This window comes from Borostomias antarcticus, assembly GCF_949987555.1.
Source record: "Borostomias antarcticus genome assembly, chromosome: 3".
NCBI classification, from domain to species: domain Eukaryota; kingdom Metazoa; phylum Chordata; class Actinopteri; order Stomiiformes; family Stomiidae; genus Borostomias; species Borostomias antarcticus.
In genome coordinates this window covers 1,492,267-1,511,049 of record NC_140236.1, presented here as the reverse complement: position 1 = coordinate 1,511,049, position 18,783 = coordinate 1,492,267, and the positions used below count along the sequence as shown (strand labels likewise).

At 47.0% G+C, this 18,783-nt stretch overlaps 2 protein-coding genes across 2 annotated transcripts in view; both read left to right on the top strand.

Annotated features, from left to right (window-relative positions):
- Positions 1-2,936: 2,936 nt before the first annotated feature.
- On the top strand, positions 2,937-4,692 carry asb8 (ankyrin repeat and SOCS box containing 8; the record flags this gene model as incomplete). The annotated part of the gene is made up of 3 exons (XM_084436214.1): positions 2,937-3,104; positions 3,469-3,573; positions 4,057-4,692. The coding sequence occupies exons 1-3, from the start codon at positions 2,976-2,978 to the stop codon at positions 4,690-4,692; spliced, it is 870 nt and encodes a 289-aa protein (XP_084292340.1). The 5' UTR covers positions 2,937-2,975.
- A 6,729-nt stretch (positions 4,693-11,421) lies between these two features.
- The window catches only part of LOC311329947 (cyclic AMP-dependent transcription factor ATF-7-like), a gene marked incomplete at its 5' end in the record, with an annotated part of 15,766 nt that continues 8,404 nt past the window's right edge, over positions 11,422-18,783 (top strand). The window contains 2 exons of the mRNA XM_084461899.1: positions 11,422-11,481; positions 13,390-13,461. Coding sequence (XP_084318025.1) covers positions 11,422-11,481; positions 13,390-13,461 — 132 coding nt within the window. The remainder of the gene's footprint in view (positions 11,482-13,389; positions 13,462-18,783) is intronic.

The following is an 18,783-nucleotide window of genomic DNA, read 5'->3' as shown; positions in this document are numbered from 1 at the left end:
CACTGTTATACATCCATGGTGAGAAGTCAGTCTGATCTAACACTGTTATACATCCATGGTTAGAAGTCCCTTTCAGTCTGATCTAACACTGTTATACATCCATGGTTAGAAGTCCCTGTCAGTCTGATCTAACACTGTTATACATCCATGGTTAGAAGTCCCTTTCAGTCTGATCTAACACTGTTATACATCCATGGTTAGAAGTCCCTGTCAGTCTGATCTAACACTGTTATACATCCATGGTTAGAAGTCCCTTTCAGTCTGATCTAACACTGTTATACATCCATGGTTAGAAGTCCCTTTCGCCTCCAGCAGTTCGAGTTCTTCGTGGATTCAACACGGGGCCCTTTGGCGCACCACTGTTTATCATTGAGTTGCATGTGATTCACTGTTAATAGGAGCTGGATATTTGCGTCAACGAGCAGGTGTAGCCTCCCTAATAAAGTGTCAACTGAGTGTTTTGTCTTCTCATTATCAGCAGGCAGATATTACACCCACCAAACCGATTGGATGGTGGACTTTATAAGCGGCCAGTGACCATAGTTCACGGCCAGGGGCCTCATTTATCATTGTGCATACAACCTTTTTCATTTACACCTGATTTTTGTACTTGCTTTTCTCCGCAAATAATGTGATGTATCATGACAAAACTCGATGGGAAATATTGTGAGATATATACACAATATTTCCCATCGAGTTTTGTCATGATACATCACATTATTTGCGGAGAAAAGCAAGTACAAAAATCAGGTGTAAATGAAAAAGGGTGTATGCACAATGATAAATGAGGCCCCTGGCCGTGAACTATGAGGCCCCAGGCATTCATGGCATGTCGGAGAGACGGATGCCTATATTTGGAAATGCTCAATAGCAAACATGCCTGGCTGTCCTCCATTTAGACACGTTAGCCCGCATGCTGTACTACAGGACCAAACGACATGTCTTATCACAGTGACTAGGTTATCACAGTGACTAGTCTTATCACAGTGACTAGGTTATCACAGTGACTAGTCTTATCACAGTGACTAGGTTATCACAGTGACTAGTCTTATCACAGTGACTAGGTTCTTATCACAGTGACTAGTCTTATCACAGTGACTAGGTTATCACAGTGACTAGTCTGATCACAGTGACTAGGTTCTTATCACAGTGACTAGGTTATCACAGTGACTAAAGTGCCACCGCCTGCATGTGTGACAGCTGAGCAGGGGGGCGTGGTCGCCCATGATGACGTGATGACGTCGCCGTTTCCGTGTTTATGTCGAGCAGGGCAGAAAAACACGGTTCTCAGTTTATCTGTCATTCCTGGCATTCCTGGATCTGTAACGGTATGTTGGCTTTCAATATCGCTGTAAAATATAGATTTAGCTACATATATAAAGGCAATGGTGAATGCAATTAGTTGCTGTACTGTAGCTAGCTCATTTTGCCCAAACACAAACTAGCTAAACGACGTGAATCGGTCGTAGTCGAGGCTAGCTGGCTCACTTGTTATCTCACTAGAAACACAGCTAGTTGCATAAGCGGGCTAGCCTGCTGTCTGAAGACAACTGGTTCAATCTGTGAATGTCACTGGCATTTATTACCAGTCTTCAAGGTAACGGTCACATCTGGCTAGCTAGCTACTATAGCTAACACTAGCCCATAGCCTGTACTAGCCTGTACCCTGTACTAGCCTGTATTAGCCACTAGCCTGTACTAGCCCATAGCCTGTACTAGCCACCAGCCTGTACTAGCCCATAGCCTGTACTAGCCTGTACTAGCCTGTACTAGCCACTAGCCTGTACTAGCCAATAGCCTGTACTAGCCTGTACTAGCCAATAGCCTGTACTAGCCACTAGCCTGTACTAGCCAATAGCCTGTACTAGCCAATAGCCTGTACTAGCCTGTACTAGCCAATAGCCTGTACTAGCCACCAGCCTGTACTAGCCCATAGCCTGTACTAGCCAATAGCCTGTACTAGCCAATAGCCTGTACTAGCCACCAGCCTGTACTAGCCCATAGCCTGTACTAGCCAATAGCCTGTACTAGCCAATAGCCTGTACTAGCCAATAGCCTGTACTAGCCACCAGCCTGTACTAGCCCATAGCCTGTACTAGCCAATAGCCTGTACTAGCCTGTACTAGCCAATAGCCTGTACTAGCCACTAGCCTGTACTAGCCAATAGCCTGTACTAGCCCATAGCCTGTACTAGCCACCAGCCTGTACTAGCCCATAGCCTGTACTAGCCAATAGCCTGTACTAGCCAATAGCCTGTACTAGCCCATAGCCTGTACTAGCCAATAGCCTGTACTAGCCAATAGCCTGTACTAGCCACTAGCCTGTACTAGCCACCAGCCTGTACTAGCCACTAGCCTGTACTAGCCACTAGCCTGTACTAGCCACCAGCCTGTACTAGCCACCAGCCTGTACTAGCCACCAGCCTGTACTAGCCCATAGCCTGTACTAGCCACCAGCCTGTACTAACCAATAGCCTGTACTAGCCACTAGCCTGTACTAGCCAATAGCCTGTACTAGCCTGTACTAGCCACTAGCCTGTACTAGCCACCGTCTAGCTGGTGGTCACAGCCTTGGAAACAAAGTAAGTGCCCGATCAGAGGCCTTCTCTTTCCTAGCCGGCTGGCTAGGTGCTTGCATGGCAAGGCTTAATTTAGCATGCACTTTGCCTGGTCGATAGGCAGATATCTAGATCTGAAATGGGTCAAACAATAAAGATTGGGATAATATGTTTATTCGCTGTATTTGCCATGAAGACAGAAAGCAGCAGGTCATCTGGTATCTCTTGTCAAAGCCAGAGAATTCCTTCTTAATAAACTGATCATCAATTGAATTCTTAGCTTTTTTTTTCTTTAGCAATCCGATTTTTGCCTAATCCATAATCTCTCCTTTCAGCCTAGGAGCTCCTTCTCCCCTAGCTAGGTGTTACGGTGCGGTGTGGGGTCACCCTGTCCGGGTGCCATGTTCATGTGGTCCTCATGAGCTCTACTATGTGGTACATCATGCAAAGCATCCAGAGCAAATACTCTCTCTCGGAGCGTCTCATCCGTACCATCGCCGCCATCCGCTCCTTCCCACACGACAACGTGGAGGATCTCATCCGCAGGGTAGCTACGTCCGCCGCCTGCAAATCAAACTAAACTTTATTTGTATAGCACATTTCATACCCAGAGGCAACACAATGTGCTGTACAGACAACAAGGGAGGTGGGCATACGACCCACTCTCTACATATTCCAGAGGGAAGCAAAAAAAAACAGTATCACCCAGGGGCCAGATAAGTGAGCTGTAAAAATTCTTCCCTGACCTCTCTAAACGAGGCGATCGAGCAAGCTCCTGGAGTATGTTTGTCTGTCTGTGTGTGCAAAGCCTCAATGACGCACAGTAGCCGTGATGACTTAGTCCTGACATCACGGGAAGGGGGGGGGTGTTCAGTATGTGTGCGAGCACTGATGTGTTGGTTCTCTTGCAGGGGGCCGATGTGAACCGGATGCACGGCACCCTCAAGCCCCTGCACTGCGCCTGCATGGTGGCCGACTCGGACTGCGTGGAGCTGCTGCTGGAGAAAGGCGCCGAGGTATCCCTTCTCACTGACTCATCTGATCCGCGTTGAGCTCCCACAGCTTCACACTTCTTTAATCAATCAATCAATCAAAGCTTTATTTGTATAGCGCATTTCATACACAGAGGCAACACAATGCGCTTTACAGAGAACAAGGGAGGAGGGCATACGACCCACCCCTACATATTCCAGAGGGAAGCAAAAAAACAGTAATCACCCAGGGGCCAGATAAGTGAGCTGTAAATATTCTTCCCTGACCTCTCTCAACAAGGCGATCGAGCAAGCTCCTGGAGTATGTTTGTCTACCGGCTAAGAACATTTATAAAGCAATATTAATTAATATTAATAAGCTGTTAATAGCTTTACTTACACTGGGAATTTGCTTGGCACATGACAGTAATCACCATAATCACACTTCGGTCCATTGTCCTTCGTAGACTTTGAATCGGCTCCCAGCGACTTGCGATGTGTTTGGTTTGACGTGAATCTCGTCTCCAGGTGAACGCCCTGGACGGGTACAACCGCACGGCGCTTCACTACGCGGCGGAGAAGGACGAGGGCTGCGTGGAGCTTCTTCTGGAGTACGGGGCGCAGCCCAACGCCCTGGACGGCAACAAGGACACCCCGCTGCACTGGGCCGCCTTCAAGGACAACCCCGAGTGCGTAAGGGCCCTGCTGGAGAGCGGCGCCTGCCCCAACGCCCGGGACTACAACAACGACACGCCCCTGAGCTGGGCGGCCATGAAGGGCAACCTGGAGAGCGTCAAGGTCCTCCTGGAGTACGGGGCCCAGGTCCACGTCACCAACCTGAAGGGCCAGACGCCCATCTCGAGGCTGGTGGCCCTCCTGGCCAGGGGCCTGGGCACCGAGCAGGAGGAGGAGTGCCTGGAGCTGCTGTGCCGGGCGGCGGGGAGGTTCGAGATCCGACGGGCTGACGGTTCCCTCCCCCGGGAGCTCAGCAAGGATCCCCAGCTACTGGCCCGGCTGACCGGCATGGTGGCCCAGGCGCCCTCCCTTCGCACGCTGGCCCGCTTCACCGTCCGCCAGAGCCTGGGGGCGCGGTTCCTCCCCGCCGCCGTCAAAGAGCTTCCTCTACCAGAGTCTGTGAAAGAGTACGTCCTGCTGAGAGATTGAGGGAGGAGGGACACGGCTGGGATGCTTGAGAGACAGTTTCTCATGTTGCATTTATCTTAACAGCAGTGTCTCCTCACCGGGAGCTGATGATGTTGCTTACGGGGGGTCACAGGATACAACCTGTCCAGTTATTCATGCCATGGGAGGAGAGAGGGAGGGTCAAGTACTGTGTGTGTGTGTGTGCGCAGGCGTCTGCAATGCAACTGGAGTTGCCATTAATGTGTGTTCAGTGTGCATACATGTCGGTAAGTCTGACATTTTGAATGACTGCCTTTTTCTTCTGTGAGTCTCCAGAACCACACTTCTGCAATCCTAAGAAGTTGCTGTAGCAGCAGAGCAGGTTGGGTGGAAACATGTTGTCAAAGACCCTGTTTAGACTTGGCTTTAAAATGCATTTTGGACGATCAGAGCACAAATTGACAGCGAAGTGCGCATGAAAGCAACTGAAGATGTTTGATTTCTGTTTCGATTGATTGGACAAGTCATTTGCGACTTGCAACAGAGGATAAGGTGAAAAAAAATATATCCTGTACTGATGACGTGTTTTCTTGTTACGTCTTTGTCGTGGACGCATTAGCGTTTAGACTACTAAAGGTATGTGGTCAAATGCATCCCAGACCACCTCGGCAAGTGATTTTGAGTAAACGTTTCACAATTCGTCTTGGTGGTTGTTTACACTTGTCTTTAGCGATGTCCACTTGTGATCTGATCGTCCAAAACGCATTTTAAAACCAAGTTTAAACGGTCAAATAGACATTGTATTTAGTTCATGTTACATCACTTCACAGAGTAATGAACACTAAATATGTGTTTACAAAAAATGAAACTAAACAAACTAAGCTTTGTTGTCCTTTTAATGTTAAATCAGTGTGCAGGTAAAATGGTTTCCTTTCTGCCATTATAAAGCAACATCTTCCAACAGCGTTGTGTCTGGTGTATACAGTCATCTGTGTCATGCACACACTTTGCTAAAGTAGATGGATATGCATTTTGGTCATGTGTGGATTTAATTGTTGGTATGTGTAAGCTATATATCGAAAGGAAAAGGTGCAGTTTACACTGGAAATACTCATTGAACAAATTATTATTGCTAAAGACCTCTAGTGGAGAATTACCATAATAGTTATTTTGATTTTCATATATTGTAGTCGTGCGTTTTAGGTGAATGTTCTTTTTGTATTATTTCCATCAGGTCATTCACTGGTGCTCACCGTTTCATAGCTTTTCACCACACGTGATGCTGTTAGGAAATGCTACCAGCAACCATGAAACATTTTGTAATTGTTTATTTTAAAAGCTGTTTATGGTATTAAGTGTGACGTGGCATGGTCGATAGATGTTTTCATTGTCCTCAATATGTTAACTAGGGAACCATTTATCAATGTACTTAAGTTTGCAGTGAAATTCAAAAATTAATAATAATTTTGTGACAATTCTTGGTTCAGTTCGCTTGTTTTGCAGGTGTGTAAATATAACTCTGCTAGTAGATTTGTGACTAGCTACCAATGTATGTACACACGCAGTGTTTTCTTCTGTTAATTTACTTAAAAAGTAAACACCTTTCCTTATTATTTTCTCTGTTTGCACTGGGTTATTTTTCTTAGAATCATTGGTTATGAAATTAAGAAAATTGTAATCTCTGTTATATGAGTCATCATCTACTTGTTATGAAAACTCACCACAGCTAAGCTCCAACTAGCTTTACACTTCTTGCCCTTAAAATAACTTTGTGAACATTTTCACATATTTATTTCATCACATTCAATTCCTAAACTGTCCAGAAGGGGTCACTACTCCATCATGTGATGGATGCCAATGATGACTTGATATGAATAACAGATATTGATAATCACTGTGCCTGTATTATCCTCAGGTACAGTAGGTTACTAACACTACCTGAAGGTCTAGACAGACAATGTTTGTCCAATTTTATCCACCATACTTAGTGGATTCATTTAGAGTTAAGTTTAGAGTAAAGCTTTTGTAAAGTACAGTTGAAGTTATATTTTTCATAAAAATAAGTAGAACGAGTAGATATGATTAAGGCTATAATGTTTCCACAAAGCCTTCCCTAATACTTCATGTGTTCCCACAGTGAAGCCTGGAGCCATTTCACACTTCCTCTGGTTTCTTCCTGCTTGGTCACCTACCACCTGGTTCAAAGGCTCAGCTCAGCCCTCTGCTTACTGTGAATAATCCTTTGTTGACTTACACGTATTGTTTCAAGACATTTCCAATGCTTCATTGTAGACACAGGACGTTCATTTCCAGTGGGAGAAAAACAGCCAAGTGTCAGGAAGGAAACTAAAGCAACATTGAGAAAGGCCCCAGTCCCACTACCCTCTTCAACAAAGCATGAGTCAATCTCATTCACTTTATCTTTTTAATGTACATTACATTACATTACAGTCATTTAGCAGACGCTTTTATCCAAAGCGACTAACAATAATTGCATTTAATGTAGGAAAAGCCAAAGTACGACTACTTGCCAGAACTCACAAGTGCATCTGCTTTCTAAAACAAGTGACTAAGAGCATAATCTAGTGCTGAAGGCAAAGTGCAAGAACAGCAATCTCAAATACAATACAATACAATAAAATACAATAAGTGCTTAGGAGGGAGGATTGTTACAGTAGTGAATGTCATGTTTTTCATGGTGTAAAGACATGTATATGTCAGATTATCAGCAGTTGAGTAGTTATGATGGAAAGGGAGGAAAAAAGAGGGGATTTTACTTGACACCTAGTGAGGAAATTAAATGTGACATTTCAGGTAGAGCTCTGATTCTCCCTCAGAACAGAGAGCCGTGTGCCCCAGGCTGGCAGCGGGCCCGAGGTTATGTAAGACTCGATTTTAGGGACTGGATACATAATTAAAGACATAGTTTCCTTCTTCACGGGATACAGAAATGGGAACAGCAGCACAATTGGCAAGAAAAGCAAATGAGTTGAGAATTTGACGTCAACAATTATGATGAGTCAACACTCTTCAGTCTCAAAAAAACAAACAAAAAAGGGATAATTTACAGGCAATCAATCACAAAGTTCACTGTTCATTTATTTGACTTTGATTCAACCAGGGACTCTTGCTGAGACCAAGGTTTCTTTTGCAGATGTGCTGTAGGCTATATATAGCCTAAACTTTGACTTTCTACTATTTACTTCTGTTCTGTGACTGGTACCACACTAATGCATTTATCAGGCGTGCTTTATCTTCATTATTAATATTGATCAGGCCTCTTTTGGAATTTGACTGAAATAGATAAATCTGTTTTATACATTTTATTGTCAGATTCTATAACATATGGATTAAGGGAGGCGTCAGAGTTTATGAGCTGTTCATATCCTAAATATTGATTTCCCATCAGGGATAAATAAAGTATCTATCTATCTATCTATCTTTCTATCTATCTATCTACAGTATCTCTCTGGAAACTTTCCTTGTCTTGTTAGAGGCCCCCGTTACTGAGGTCCCAAATATGTCTTTGATAAAACATAAAACAGGCCACACTAACGGATTGTTCTCATTATTGCTGTTATACATTACGTATAAAAATGAAAATGATTAACATACGTATGATGCCCCTTTAAGAATGTTATCTCTATAACCAACTAACATTCTATGATAAAAGCTAATAGCCTACTGTAGTTGCTGTTTTGTGCCTTGTTTGTTCCCGTCACTGTATTTCACACCCACACAGTAGTTCTGAGCCTGACGTGGAAACCTCGCGATAGTTCGAGGAGGGGAGTGTCAAATTCCAAGAGAGAAGAGAGGAGGGAGAGAGAGAGAGAGAGAGAGGGCGCAAAGGTGAGTTTGTAAACAGTTTATTACTATTTGAAATAATAATAAGAGTTTAATCAAGTTCGAACGGGGACAACGTGATAGTATTGGTCGGTAGAATTAGTTTGTTCGTTTCTAGAAATAGAGATAGATAGAAATGAGAGAAGTGAATACTTGTCAAAAGTCTCCATCGTCTCGCTCGTCTACTCGTCTGCATAGTAGGATGCTAACGAGTAGCAAGTAATTACACGTTTTTATACACATCATAAAGCAACATTAAACAAATGTCGATGTATGTATGAAAGTACCGAATGGGTATGTGCATGCTCCTGTTGTCATTTGTGATATTAGTTGTCGTTCACTAGTTTTTGGAGCTGCAATGTGACCATCAGGCCTGTTGTTAGCGAGCAAGCAAAGAAAGTTGCACTTCTTCACAAGATTCGTTTTCAACCAATTACATTTCGCTGTCAGATTTGATTGACGGTTGACTCAGCCATACAGGGGCGAGATCTCGCTGAGTGACAGGCCCGTGGCCAATAGCTGAAGAGGATGGGCGGTCTTGTGCGGGAAAAGGCGGGGTCTAAGTTTGCTCGTGGACTGGGAGGTATCTGCTAGCAAGCTACAGTCACAGGATAAAATACAAACTTTCCATGCCAGTGTGACTAGATATAAGTTTAAACGTTGACATCTTGAATACATCTCCGATAATATAGTATATATATATATAAAAAGTGAATCGTTATGAAAAATGTACAGGTATTGTCGGATAGAGAATTGAGGGGTACATTACTTTTTTCTGAATATAAAGCAAGCTGGGATATTGGTAATTAACAACACAGTATCTTGAACAACACTTTGGTTTTGATGGATTGAGGCAAGCTAGAAAGTGTTTTACACAAGAAAGTGTTTTAGGTCCAAATTAATGGATATATTTCAGTTTGAGAAATTACTGGCAATATGTGTAATTCATCAGCCAGTCCTTGCCAGACACCTGGAGTCCAGAATATGATGGTCCAGATGTTATTCTACAGTCTTGTGATTTGCAGTCATTATATGTGATTTAGTGAGACCTGCGTTCGGACGTATTTGTTTTGTCTGCTAAGTTGTTACAGATATTTTAAGTATGGCAATTTGAGCTCCCTCTACACATCCCTAAGCTTGTCACCACAGTCGTGGGGAATTTAGGTCATGCATTTGGCCAGTGGCTTCTATCACTGCTAGTATGTAAAATAAACTGTAGTCAACAAAACTACTATCAATAAACTATTATCATTATAATATATCTAAGATATAAGATGGAAAATGGAAGGATCGTTGATGGTGGATATTTCGTCAGTCTTTGTACGTTTTGGCCCTTGATTTTACAAACTAAACGGTGTGTAGAATAATCTACACACCGCCTGGGCTCTGGTTTCCAAGCCGACTATAGACTAACAGACATGTTGGATATCTTCTGCATTGAAATGCTATGTAGCCTATAGTCCAGGGCTGCTTAATGCTGGATCTTTGTGTGGAAAAGCGCCCCGGTATAGGCAGTGTAATTGTATCACACCAGACACTGGGTGATAAAAGACATGACCAGATTTTCCATCGGTTCGTAACATGGAGATCGAGTGACACGGTTATCGGCTGTATTGTTTAAGGCTGCCACTGCAGCGCCAAAAAAACACTCCGCCATTGCCTTTCATAAGCTGATGATCCATTTTATTTATAGACATTCGGGACAAGAGTGTCACAAAATTTCATTTACGGAAAAAAAAAGGGTCCTGTATTGTCCTGCATTGTCTGTCAGCTCTGCATGGCTTTAGCATTGAGACTGCTTGAGTTATGCAGATATGGGATATACGGTTTCATTTGTTCCATTCAAGCAAATCTCAGGTTCACGACAGGTTGCATAAATACATACTGGTTGCTGCACACACCCAGTAGCCTAGATCTCTTGTCACCAAAGACCTCGACCCCCCGCTCTCCTCCTCCACCTCCACCTGCACGCCACCAAAATACCCTTGATCCCCCCCAGCGAACCAATCCACGACCACCCCATTCTCTTGTCTCTCTCTTCTCTCTCTCCCTCCCCCTGTGTCTCTTTTGTGGGGGTCTCCCCTTCCCCTCTGGCTACCCAAGCCTCGGATTCCACCGGCCGGCCGGGCCGGAGAGCGCAGCTATTAATATAGTTTGTTTAGTCAGTTTCCTAGCAGGCGGCATCAAACACAGGGGGCCTGTGGCCGATTATAGACGGGACTCGCTCCTCTACACCTGCTGAGTCGGGAGAAACCCAAGCGAACGGCAGGGGGAGGTTGCCGGGGGCCCCCGCCCCGGTCCGAGGGCCCCTGGATCGGGGCCACTTCTGTGACGGCCCCCCCCATGTCAGCTCAGATTAATGGAGATGACGTTTCTTTTTTCGTCCGTGTCTGAGACGGAAAATGTAAACGATGTGCATCAGCCGTCAGCGTGTGGGTGAGGAGGTCTCCGCTGTCGGGGATGTTAGTAGTGGGTTAAATTAACACCTAACTGAGCAGTCGTCCACACTGTAATTGTCAAGGCTGCAAGCTAATTGTAAAATAAATAAATAAATAAAATCATTTCAGTGCTGCTAATTGAAGTGTTGGTTCTAACGAGAGTTCTACTGAGCTGCTCTCCAGATGGGGGCAATTTACACATTCACCCCCCCCCCCCGCCTGGCGAGCTTAACGAGGTGGCGGGGGATCTTGCGTGTAGACGCACCACTCACACGCCCTTTGCCCAAATAGACTCAGTGGATTGGAGGCAGGGTGCGAGGGCCGAGGGCCCCGGCTGGAAGCCCGCGAGGTCTGCTAGGAATCAAGGCTGCTCCCAGGCCCCTTTGATCTCAGAGACAGAGGGATGTCGACACCGCAGACATTTTCCTCTCTTTTTCTTGTTTTTTGTTTGTTGTTGTTTTTTAATTGAGAAGTAAAAGCAGGCGAGACAATGGCTGCTACAGCCAGCCCCGAACACATGACGGTCCGCCTCAAGGCGTTCCTGTGGAAGGTTCTAGAAATCATGTGTTTGTTGGCGCGGGGAAAATGTTGTCGTTCCGTGGAGGAGAGACAGAAGGAAGAAAGGAAGAGAGGAAGAGAGGAACCAGCAGCGCTGGAAAACACGGCGGCCCGGGCCAACATTACGAGCCGTCTGCTCCACTTGATTATGTTTAGCGGCGGATCTAAAACTACACAAGCGAATAGGCCTGAACGCTGCAGCTGTGGGCCTCGTACCATACGCAGGCCTGGGGCCTCCATTGCTCAACGTGGCCTTCCGTGTCCAATGCCGTTGCGCCATTTGATTTCAGCAGTAGCGGTGTTTTGATGTAGTTACTTGTGGTGAGGAAAGTGAAAGGCTGTTGTTTTATGGACCCGTGTTGACGTAGTGTCTTCTCTGGGGTGGGGACAGGCCTGGGGAAAGGCCCGGGGACCGTGATAGAGGGTCTCAGACGTCATCCCGAGCTGGCAGGGGGGGGCAGGGGGTGGGGGTGAAACTTTCATGCCTGCCGGGTCGACCCACCCCCACCTTCCCTGAATAAATGTAACGACCCAAGTGATCCCGACCTGTCTTCACATGAACACTGCTTGTGTGTGGGCAAGAGAGAGAGAGAGAGGGGTGGGGAGAGAGAGGGGGAGAGAGAGAGAGAGAGACACAGAGAGAGAGAGAGGCGAAGAATATACAGAGGGAGGAAGAGAGAGCAAGAGACTGTGATAGAGAGGTGAAGGATATATATAGAGGGAAAGAAAGAGAGTGAGGGTGGGGAGAGGGGGGGAGAGAGAGAGAGGGTTGCGGAGAGAGGGAGGGAGCGAGAGAGAGAGAGAGGGGTGGAGAGAGAGAGAGAGAGACTGTGAGTGTGAGTGGGACTGGAGCTCCTCTCCACAGACACAGCTGACAGAAGCCCAGGAGCCTTGGAGGCAGCGCGCCCGGCCCAGAGGGCCAAACAACCCCCAGGTTATCAGCCCGGCGGGGACGGCAAACCAAACACTGGCGTGTGCTCATCCAGCTTCTGTCAACAGTCTGTGCTTGGAGAGAGACCGGGTGAGAACGGGGGGCCAAGACGAGGGGAAGGGCTTCACCTTAAACCCACAACACTTTTACTCGTGTGTGAGAGGAAGGACAGTTCAACTAGGAAACCCAGCCCAAGCTCAGATAAAGACTCGGAACGCCATCTCAAAAACACTCGCCGGCTCTGGTTCCCCCCAGCCGACGTCGCGCGGGTCAGCGGAACACACCCCGGTTCCAGTAAGCGGGGTTCTGTTCTGTGAAGGCGCAGGTTCTCCGGTGGTCTCGGGGCGTGAGTGTGAGAGGGATGGTGACGAGCGGCCGGGTCTATGAACCGATACCGTGACGGTGATGAGGGGGAGGGGGAGGGCGTGGGGTGGAGGGGGGGTCGCTGCAGACATTCGAGCTGCTGTGGAATCAGAGATGAGAGTCCTCTGGAAGTAGGTGAAGAAGGGAGGGGGGGTAGAGTGGCGGTCTGAGGGAGAAAAACAGAATAGTAGAAAGAAAGAGAGAGAGAGAGAGAGAGTGTCAGGGTACTTGTAGACTAGAGGTGGAGGGGGGTGGAGTGGTGAAGAGAGAGAGAGGGAGAGAGACAGGGGGGGAGGTCTTTGTGCAAACGGTAGCCTTCTTCTCCTGCGTAAGCAGCTCCTCGTTGGATTACCCAGAAGCCCCCTGTGTGAAGGAAGTATCACCAGGGAAACTTCATCTCGCTGTCTGCTTGCCTGCCTGCGTGCGTGCGTGTGTGTGTGTGTGTGTGTTTTCCGAGCCTGGGTTATTTTTGAATACCCTCTGCTTCCTGCAGAGAAGTGACTCGACCACCGGGCAGCATCCACGCTGCGTTGCTGAGGACGACCGGTTCAGAAATACGAACAAAAACATCCCAGAACAACCATGTTCTCTTCTCTCCTCCCACAGTTTCATGTCAAGCTCTTTGCAAAGATGGGGGACGACCGACCTTTTGTGTGCAACGCTCCTGGCTGTGGACAGGTGAGCCCTCTCCCTTGTCTTGGGTTGCAGGTGTGTGTGTGTGTGTGTGTGTGTGTGCCCTGTTTTTGTTCAGCCCATGTATTGTGCGATCGTGAACGTGTGTGTGGTTGTGTTTATTGTTGCACACTGTCTGCTTTTTAGTTCACCGTCTGAGGAATGTGGCTGGATTTAAATGAGTATGACCTGAGTATTTGCATAGTATTTAAGTTGGTTAAAACAGGATAGTAGTACTGCTCATTCAATAACATTTCTTATTATCGTCTAAGTTATAACTTTAATGATCCCCTTGGGGAATGTTTTGAAGTATGTAGTAATAGTTTATTAGTTTGGGGGAATGTTTGGCATGACTTACACATCGTTGTCTGTGGGAGCAGTGAAAATAAGCGCCAGAGGAATGGTGATGTCCAAGCCATGCCAAACATGTACAAATATTCGGATTGCGATACATTTCACAGGAGAGCACACTGAGACCAGTGAGATTACACCCTGTTCTTCCCGTCTCGGAAAATCACATCTATAATTGTTTTTCCAACGCATTTACGTATGCCCCATTGACGTCCATTGCCTGCAGAAAACCGCAGCTAGATCAATACCGGTACGATCAGTGAAATGATGGTTCTCTGTGTTTCAGATGCATGGGTAGACAGACCGCATATGAAGCTAAATGTCCAAAATAGCACACTACCTCTTTAAGAGGAAGTAGGAACCATTTTGCCCTTCATAACGGCGTGTAGCCATCAAGAGGTTAACACCACTTCTTCTTCCTCTCTGGATGCCCTCGTCGCCGCGACGACAGCCCTCAGATCACACCGATAAGTCGAAGCTAGGTTGCGAAACAGCGGCGCTAACGACGTCTTCTCGGCCGGTGACTCACAGATGAGTAACCGCGCCAGAGTTATTGTTTCAACCTGCCCCGCTCGAACCCGCAGCGCCTGCAGACATGATGGTGTTTGAGCCAGGAGTGAGTCAGCTGAGAGAGAACAACACACACAATGGAGACCATGTCTCCTCAAAGGCTTTCGCTCTGCAAATGAGATAAGACTCATAATAACAACAGCGTGCAGACGAGGACCTGTCTGGGTTTGGGATGCTGTAAAAACCTGATTTATTGCTTTATCAAAGTTATTGTGACTCGTTGGCTTTATAAACCTTTGTTCTTTATAAGCGGTGAACCGGTAATGTTCACCTGGTGAACACAGGCGGTCCTGAACACATGAGCAACATGGCGGTCCTGAACACATGATCAACATGGCAGAACTGAACACATGAGCAACATGGCGGTCCTGAACACATGAGCAACATGGCGGTCCTGAACACATGAGCAACATGGCGGTCCTGAACACATGAGCAACATGGCGGTCCTGAACACATGAGCAACATGGCAGAACTGAACACATGAGGAACATGGCAGAACTGAACACATGACCAACATGGCAGAACTGAACACATGAGCAACAAGGCGGTCCTGAACACACGAGCAACATGGCAGAACTGAACACATGACCAACATGCGTCTGGAATGAATCATTTACGTGTCTCTCGCATCTGAACTTCCCAGATGCCAAGGGACTCCCTCCGTGCAGCGTTACCCAGCATGCAACAGCACTAGCGCATACCTCATTCATATAAGATAGCATGATTCATTATATATGCACGAGCGAAGAGGGGAGTGAAAAGGCCCAGATGGAAGCTGGTGTTGAGGTTCAGTGATGACCGAACGCTCGGCTCAACGCTGCCGCCCTCGTCGGTGGTGTTGCCGGGTTCGGGGGGGAGGGGGGGCGAGGGCGGAGCTGTTGCCGTGTCAACATGTTTGGGATGACAGCAGAGTTTGACGGCACGGTGGCTGTGTTTTGATAACCTCACGCCATCTGCTTCTCACGGTCCCACGCAAAGGTTACCCTACGACTTCACCTCAGCCTCTTGCAACCCGACGCGTGGATTTGAGCCACGGTCGGTCCCCGGGAAGGACCCGCTGGCATCTGGTCCCCGATAAACAAACCGTCTCCTACTGCTGTCCCCATGCCAGGACATACTTACATGCCACACAGCCGTGCCAGGACCCAATCACGGGCGTTCGTCGAACGCAGAAGGCTCAATTCCCCTCTGTTTGTTAGAGAAGCTAGCAACAGCAACAGCGGCTTCCTATTCTTAGCTGCTAATACACTTTATGGTAAGCTGGTCCAGGCGTCCCGTATCTGACACACTGAGAGATTAGTTGGAGATAGTTTCCCCGTCCCAGACGCCCTGCTGATGGAGGAGGGAGGCTGTGATGCGTGGTTGTATCGGGGGGGATGCTGCTAGCCGCCGCCGCCGCTAGCGCCCGGCTAAAAATAAACCCCTGACACTTGACTGTGTTTCCACTTCGCTCTTTCACGACTCAACTTGTTACTCTGACACGGCGCCAGGAACGGAGCGTGAGACAGGCGGCCTCGGGTATCCACCCTGGTTCCTCCTGGTTCTCCTCAGGTCCCCCTGGTTCCTTCTGGTTCTCCTCCACTCGGTGGGGGGGGGGGGGGGGGTTGCACCTCAGTAAACAGCAGGACACACACACACACACATAGTCACAGACATACACATGGTCACACACACACACACACACATTGTCAGACATACACATAGTCACAGACACACACAAACACACGCATGCACATAGTCACACCCCACACACACACACACACACACACACACACACACACACACATACATTGTCAGGTATACACATAGTCAGAGAGACACACAAGCACACGCATGCACATAGTCACACACACACACACACACACACACACACACACATTCACACAGACACATTCTCACAGACACAGACACACATAGACCCAGGCACACACACATGCACACACACTCACACACCTTCACACACACTTGTACAGCAGTTCCTTGGTTGTGGGATCACTGGTCTATCTTCCAGTAATACAGGAGCTCAGTGATGAGAAGCGTTCAAGACTGACTGGATGTCATTTAGTTAACGGGCTGCTCCTCGCCTCTCTCAACGCGTTACCCACAAGGCCTTTCTCAGCGCGTTACCCACAAGGCCTTTCTCTACGTGTTACCCACAAGGCCTTTCTCTACGTGTTACCCACAAGGCCTTTCTCTACGTGTTACCCACAAGGCCTTTCTCTACGTGTTACCCACAAGGCCTTTCTCTACGTGTTACCCACAAGGCCTTTCTCTACGTGTTACCCACAAGGCCTTTCTCAGCGTGTTACCCACAAGGCCTTTCTCTACGTGTTACCCACAAGGCCTTTCTCTACGTGTTACCCACAAGGGTCTGTCTTTTCAAGCGCCCTGTCTGCTGGTGAGCATCGTCAACGCGTTCCCTTATTATAAACACAAGAAGTTACTTGAAACTCCGTCATCTTAGAAGTGGGGGGGCACAATTCTGTGAATATTCATTTCAAAGATGGAAACTTTCCATGGGAATTGATGGAATTATATGGAATTAACAGGAATTAACTGGAAATTGGGGGTTATTTATGCTATTTACCTTGTCATATACAGACATAAATATACATTTTTTCCTTTGTCATAAGCAGACATGCAGTAATACAAAATGTAAAAATTACATTATTGACTTAATCTATTTGTGAGTAGAACTGTAATGGATTCTACAGTCGTGCTGTAATCAAATCAAATCAAACTTGATTTGTTTAGCGCATTTCATACACAGAGGCAACACAATGTGCTTTACAGCAATGGGGGGGTGGGGAGCACAGGTCCCACCCCTACATATACCAGGGGGAACCAAAAAAACAGTTTCACCCGGGGGGTACTGTAAAAATTCTTCCCTGACCTCTCAACAAGACGATCGAGCAAGCTCCTGGAAAATGTTTGCCTATTGGCTACGAACATTTACAGAGCAGTAAACATGGGCTTAATACTTCATAGGAGAAGTAGGAATTATCTGTGCATTGTACATGACATCACAGTCATTTAGCTGACGCTTTTATCCAAAGTGACTTACAACGTGTGATGAAAGCATGTAATGAAGGAATGCACAGAGCAGGGGTGAAATTCGAATTTGCATTCAACTGGGTTTTAGCCAAGATCATGCTGTAAGATCTAGAATTGCACTTTATTTTTTCTCTGGAACTACATTTAAGTTCCCTGTTACAGAGGGCCGCGGTGGCGCAAGGCAAGGCTAGTTTATTTGTAGCACATTTGAGCAACAAGGCAATTCAAAGTGCTTCACATGAGACATTAAAAGCATCAAGACAAAGTGCAAGAAACACATAGAAGGTCATATAAAACGAAATGCAAAAAAAAAGGACATTTCAAACAAAATGCAGGACAAATAAAATACAGGAATAAAAGTTACAGTGCAGTGTATGAATGAATAATTATTTTGATTTAATAAAAAGCAGCGGCGAAAAGAAAAGTGTTCAGTCTTGATTTAAAAGAACTGAGAGTTGCAGCAGACCTGCAGTGTTCTGGGAGTTTATTCTGGGTAGTAGTTCTGAAGCAGGGTGTTCTGGGTAGTAGTTCTGAAGCAGGGTGTTCTGGGTAGTAGTTCAGAAGCAGGGTGTTCTGGGTAGTAGTTCTGAAGCAGGGTGTTCTGGGTAGTAGTTCAGAAGCAGGGTGTTCTGGGTAGTAGTTCTGAAGCAGGGGGTTCTGGGTAGTAGTTCTGAAGCAGGGTGTTCTGGGTAGTAGTTCTGAAGCAGGGTGTTCTGGGTAGTAGTTCAGAAGCAGGGTGTTCTGGGTAGTAGTTCTGAAGCAGGGGGTTCTGGGTAGTAGTTCTGAAGCAGGGTGTTCTGGGTAGTAGTTCTGAAGCAGGGTGTTCTGGGTAGTAGTTCTGAAGCAGGGTGTTCTGGGTAGTAGTTCTGAAGCAGGGTGTTCTGGGTAGTAGTTCTGAAGCAGGGTGTTCTGGGTAGTAGTTCTGAAGCAGGGGGTTCTGGGTAGTAGTTCTGAAGCAGGGTGTTCTAGGTAGTAGTTCTGAAGCAGGGTGTTCTGGGTAGAAGTTCTGAAGCAGGGTGTTCTGGGTAGTAGTTCTGAAGCAGGGTGTTCTGGGTAGTAGTTCTGAAGCAGGGTGTTCTGGTGCAGCTGTCTGGACCGGTCCAAGTCCGGCCGGGTCCCAGAGGGGGCAGCGCAGTCGAGCCGTCGCTCCCCGAGGGGGGTCAGTTTGATCTGGGCTCCAGGGCAACCCCGGCCGGTGTGGGAATGAGGATCGTGAGCTGAGAGTGGAGGAGGAGGAGTCTCTCCACTCCGCATCACTGACTGGTGGGGTTACGCCACCAATCCTCAACAGCTAGTCGGGGGTAATAGAACACTAGATCAGGCTCAGTTAGCTTTAAACTGAGTGAAAATGGG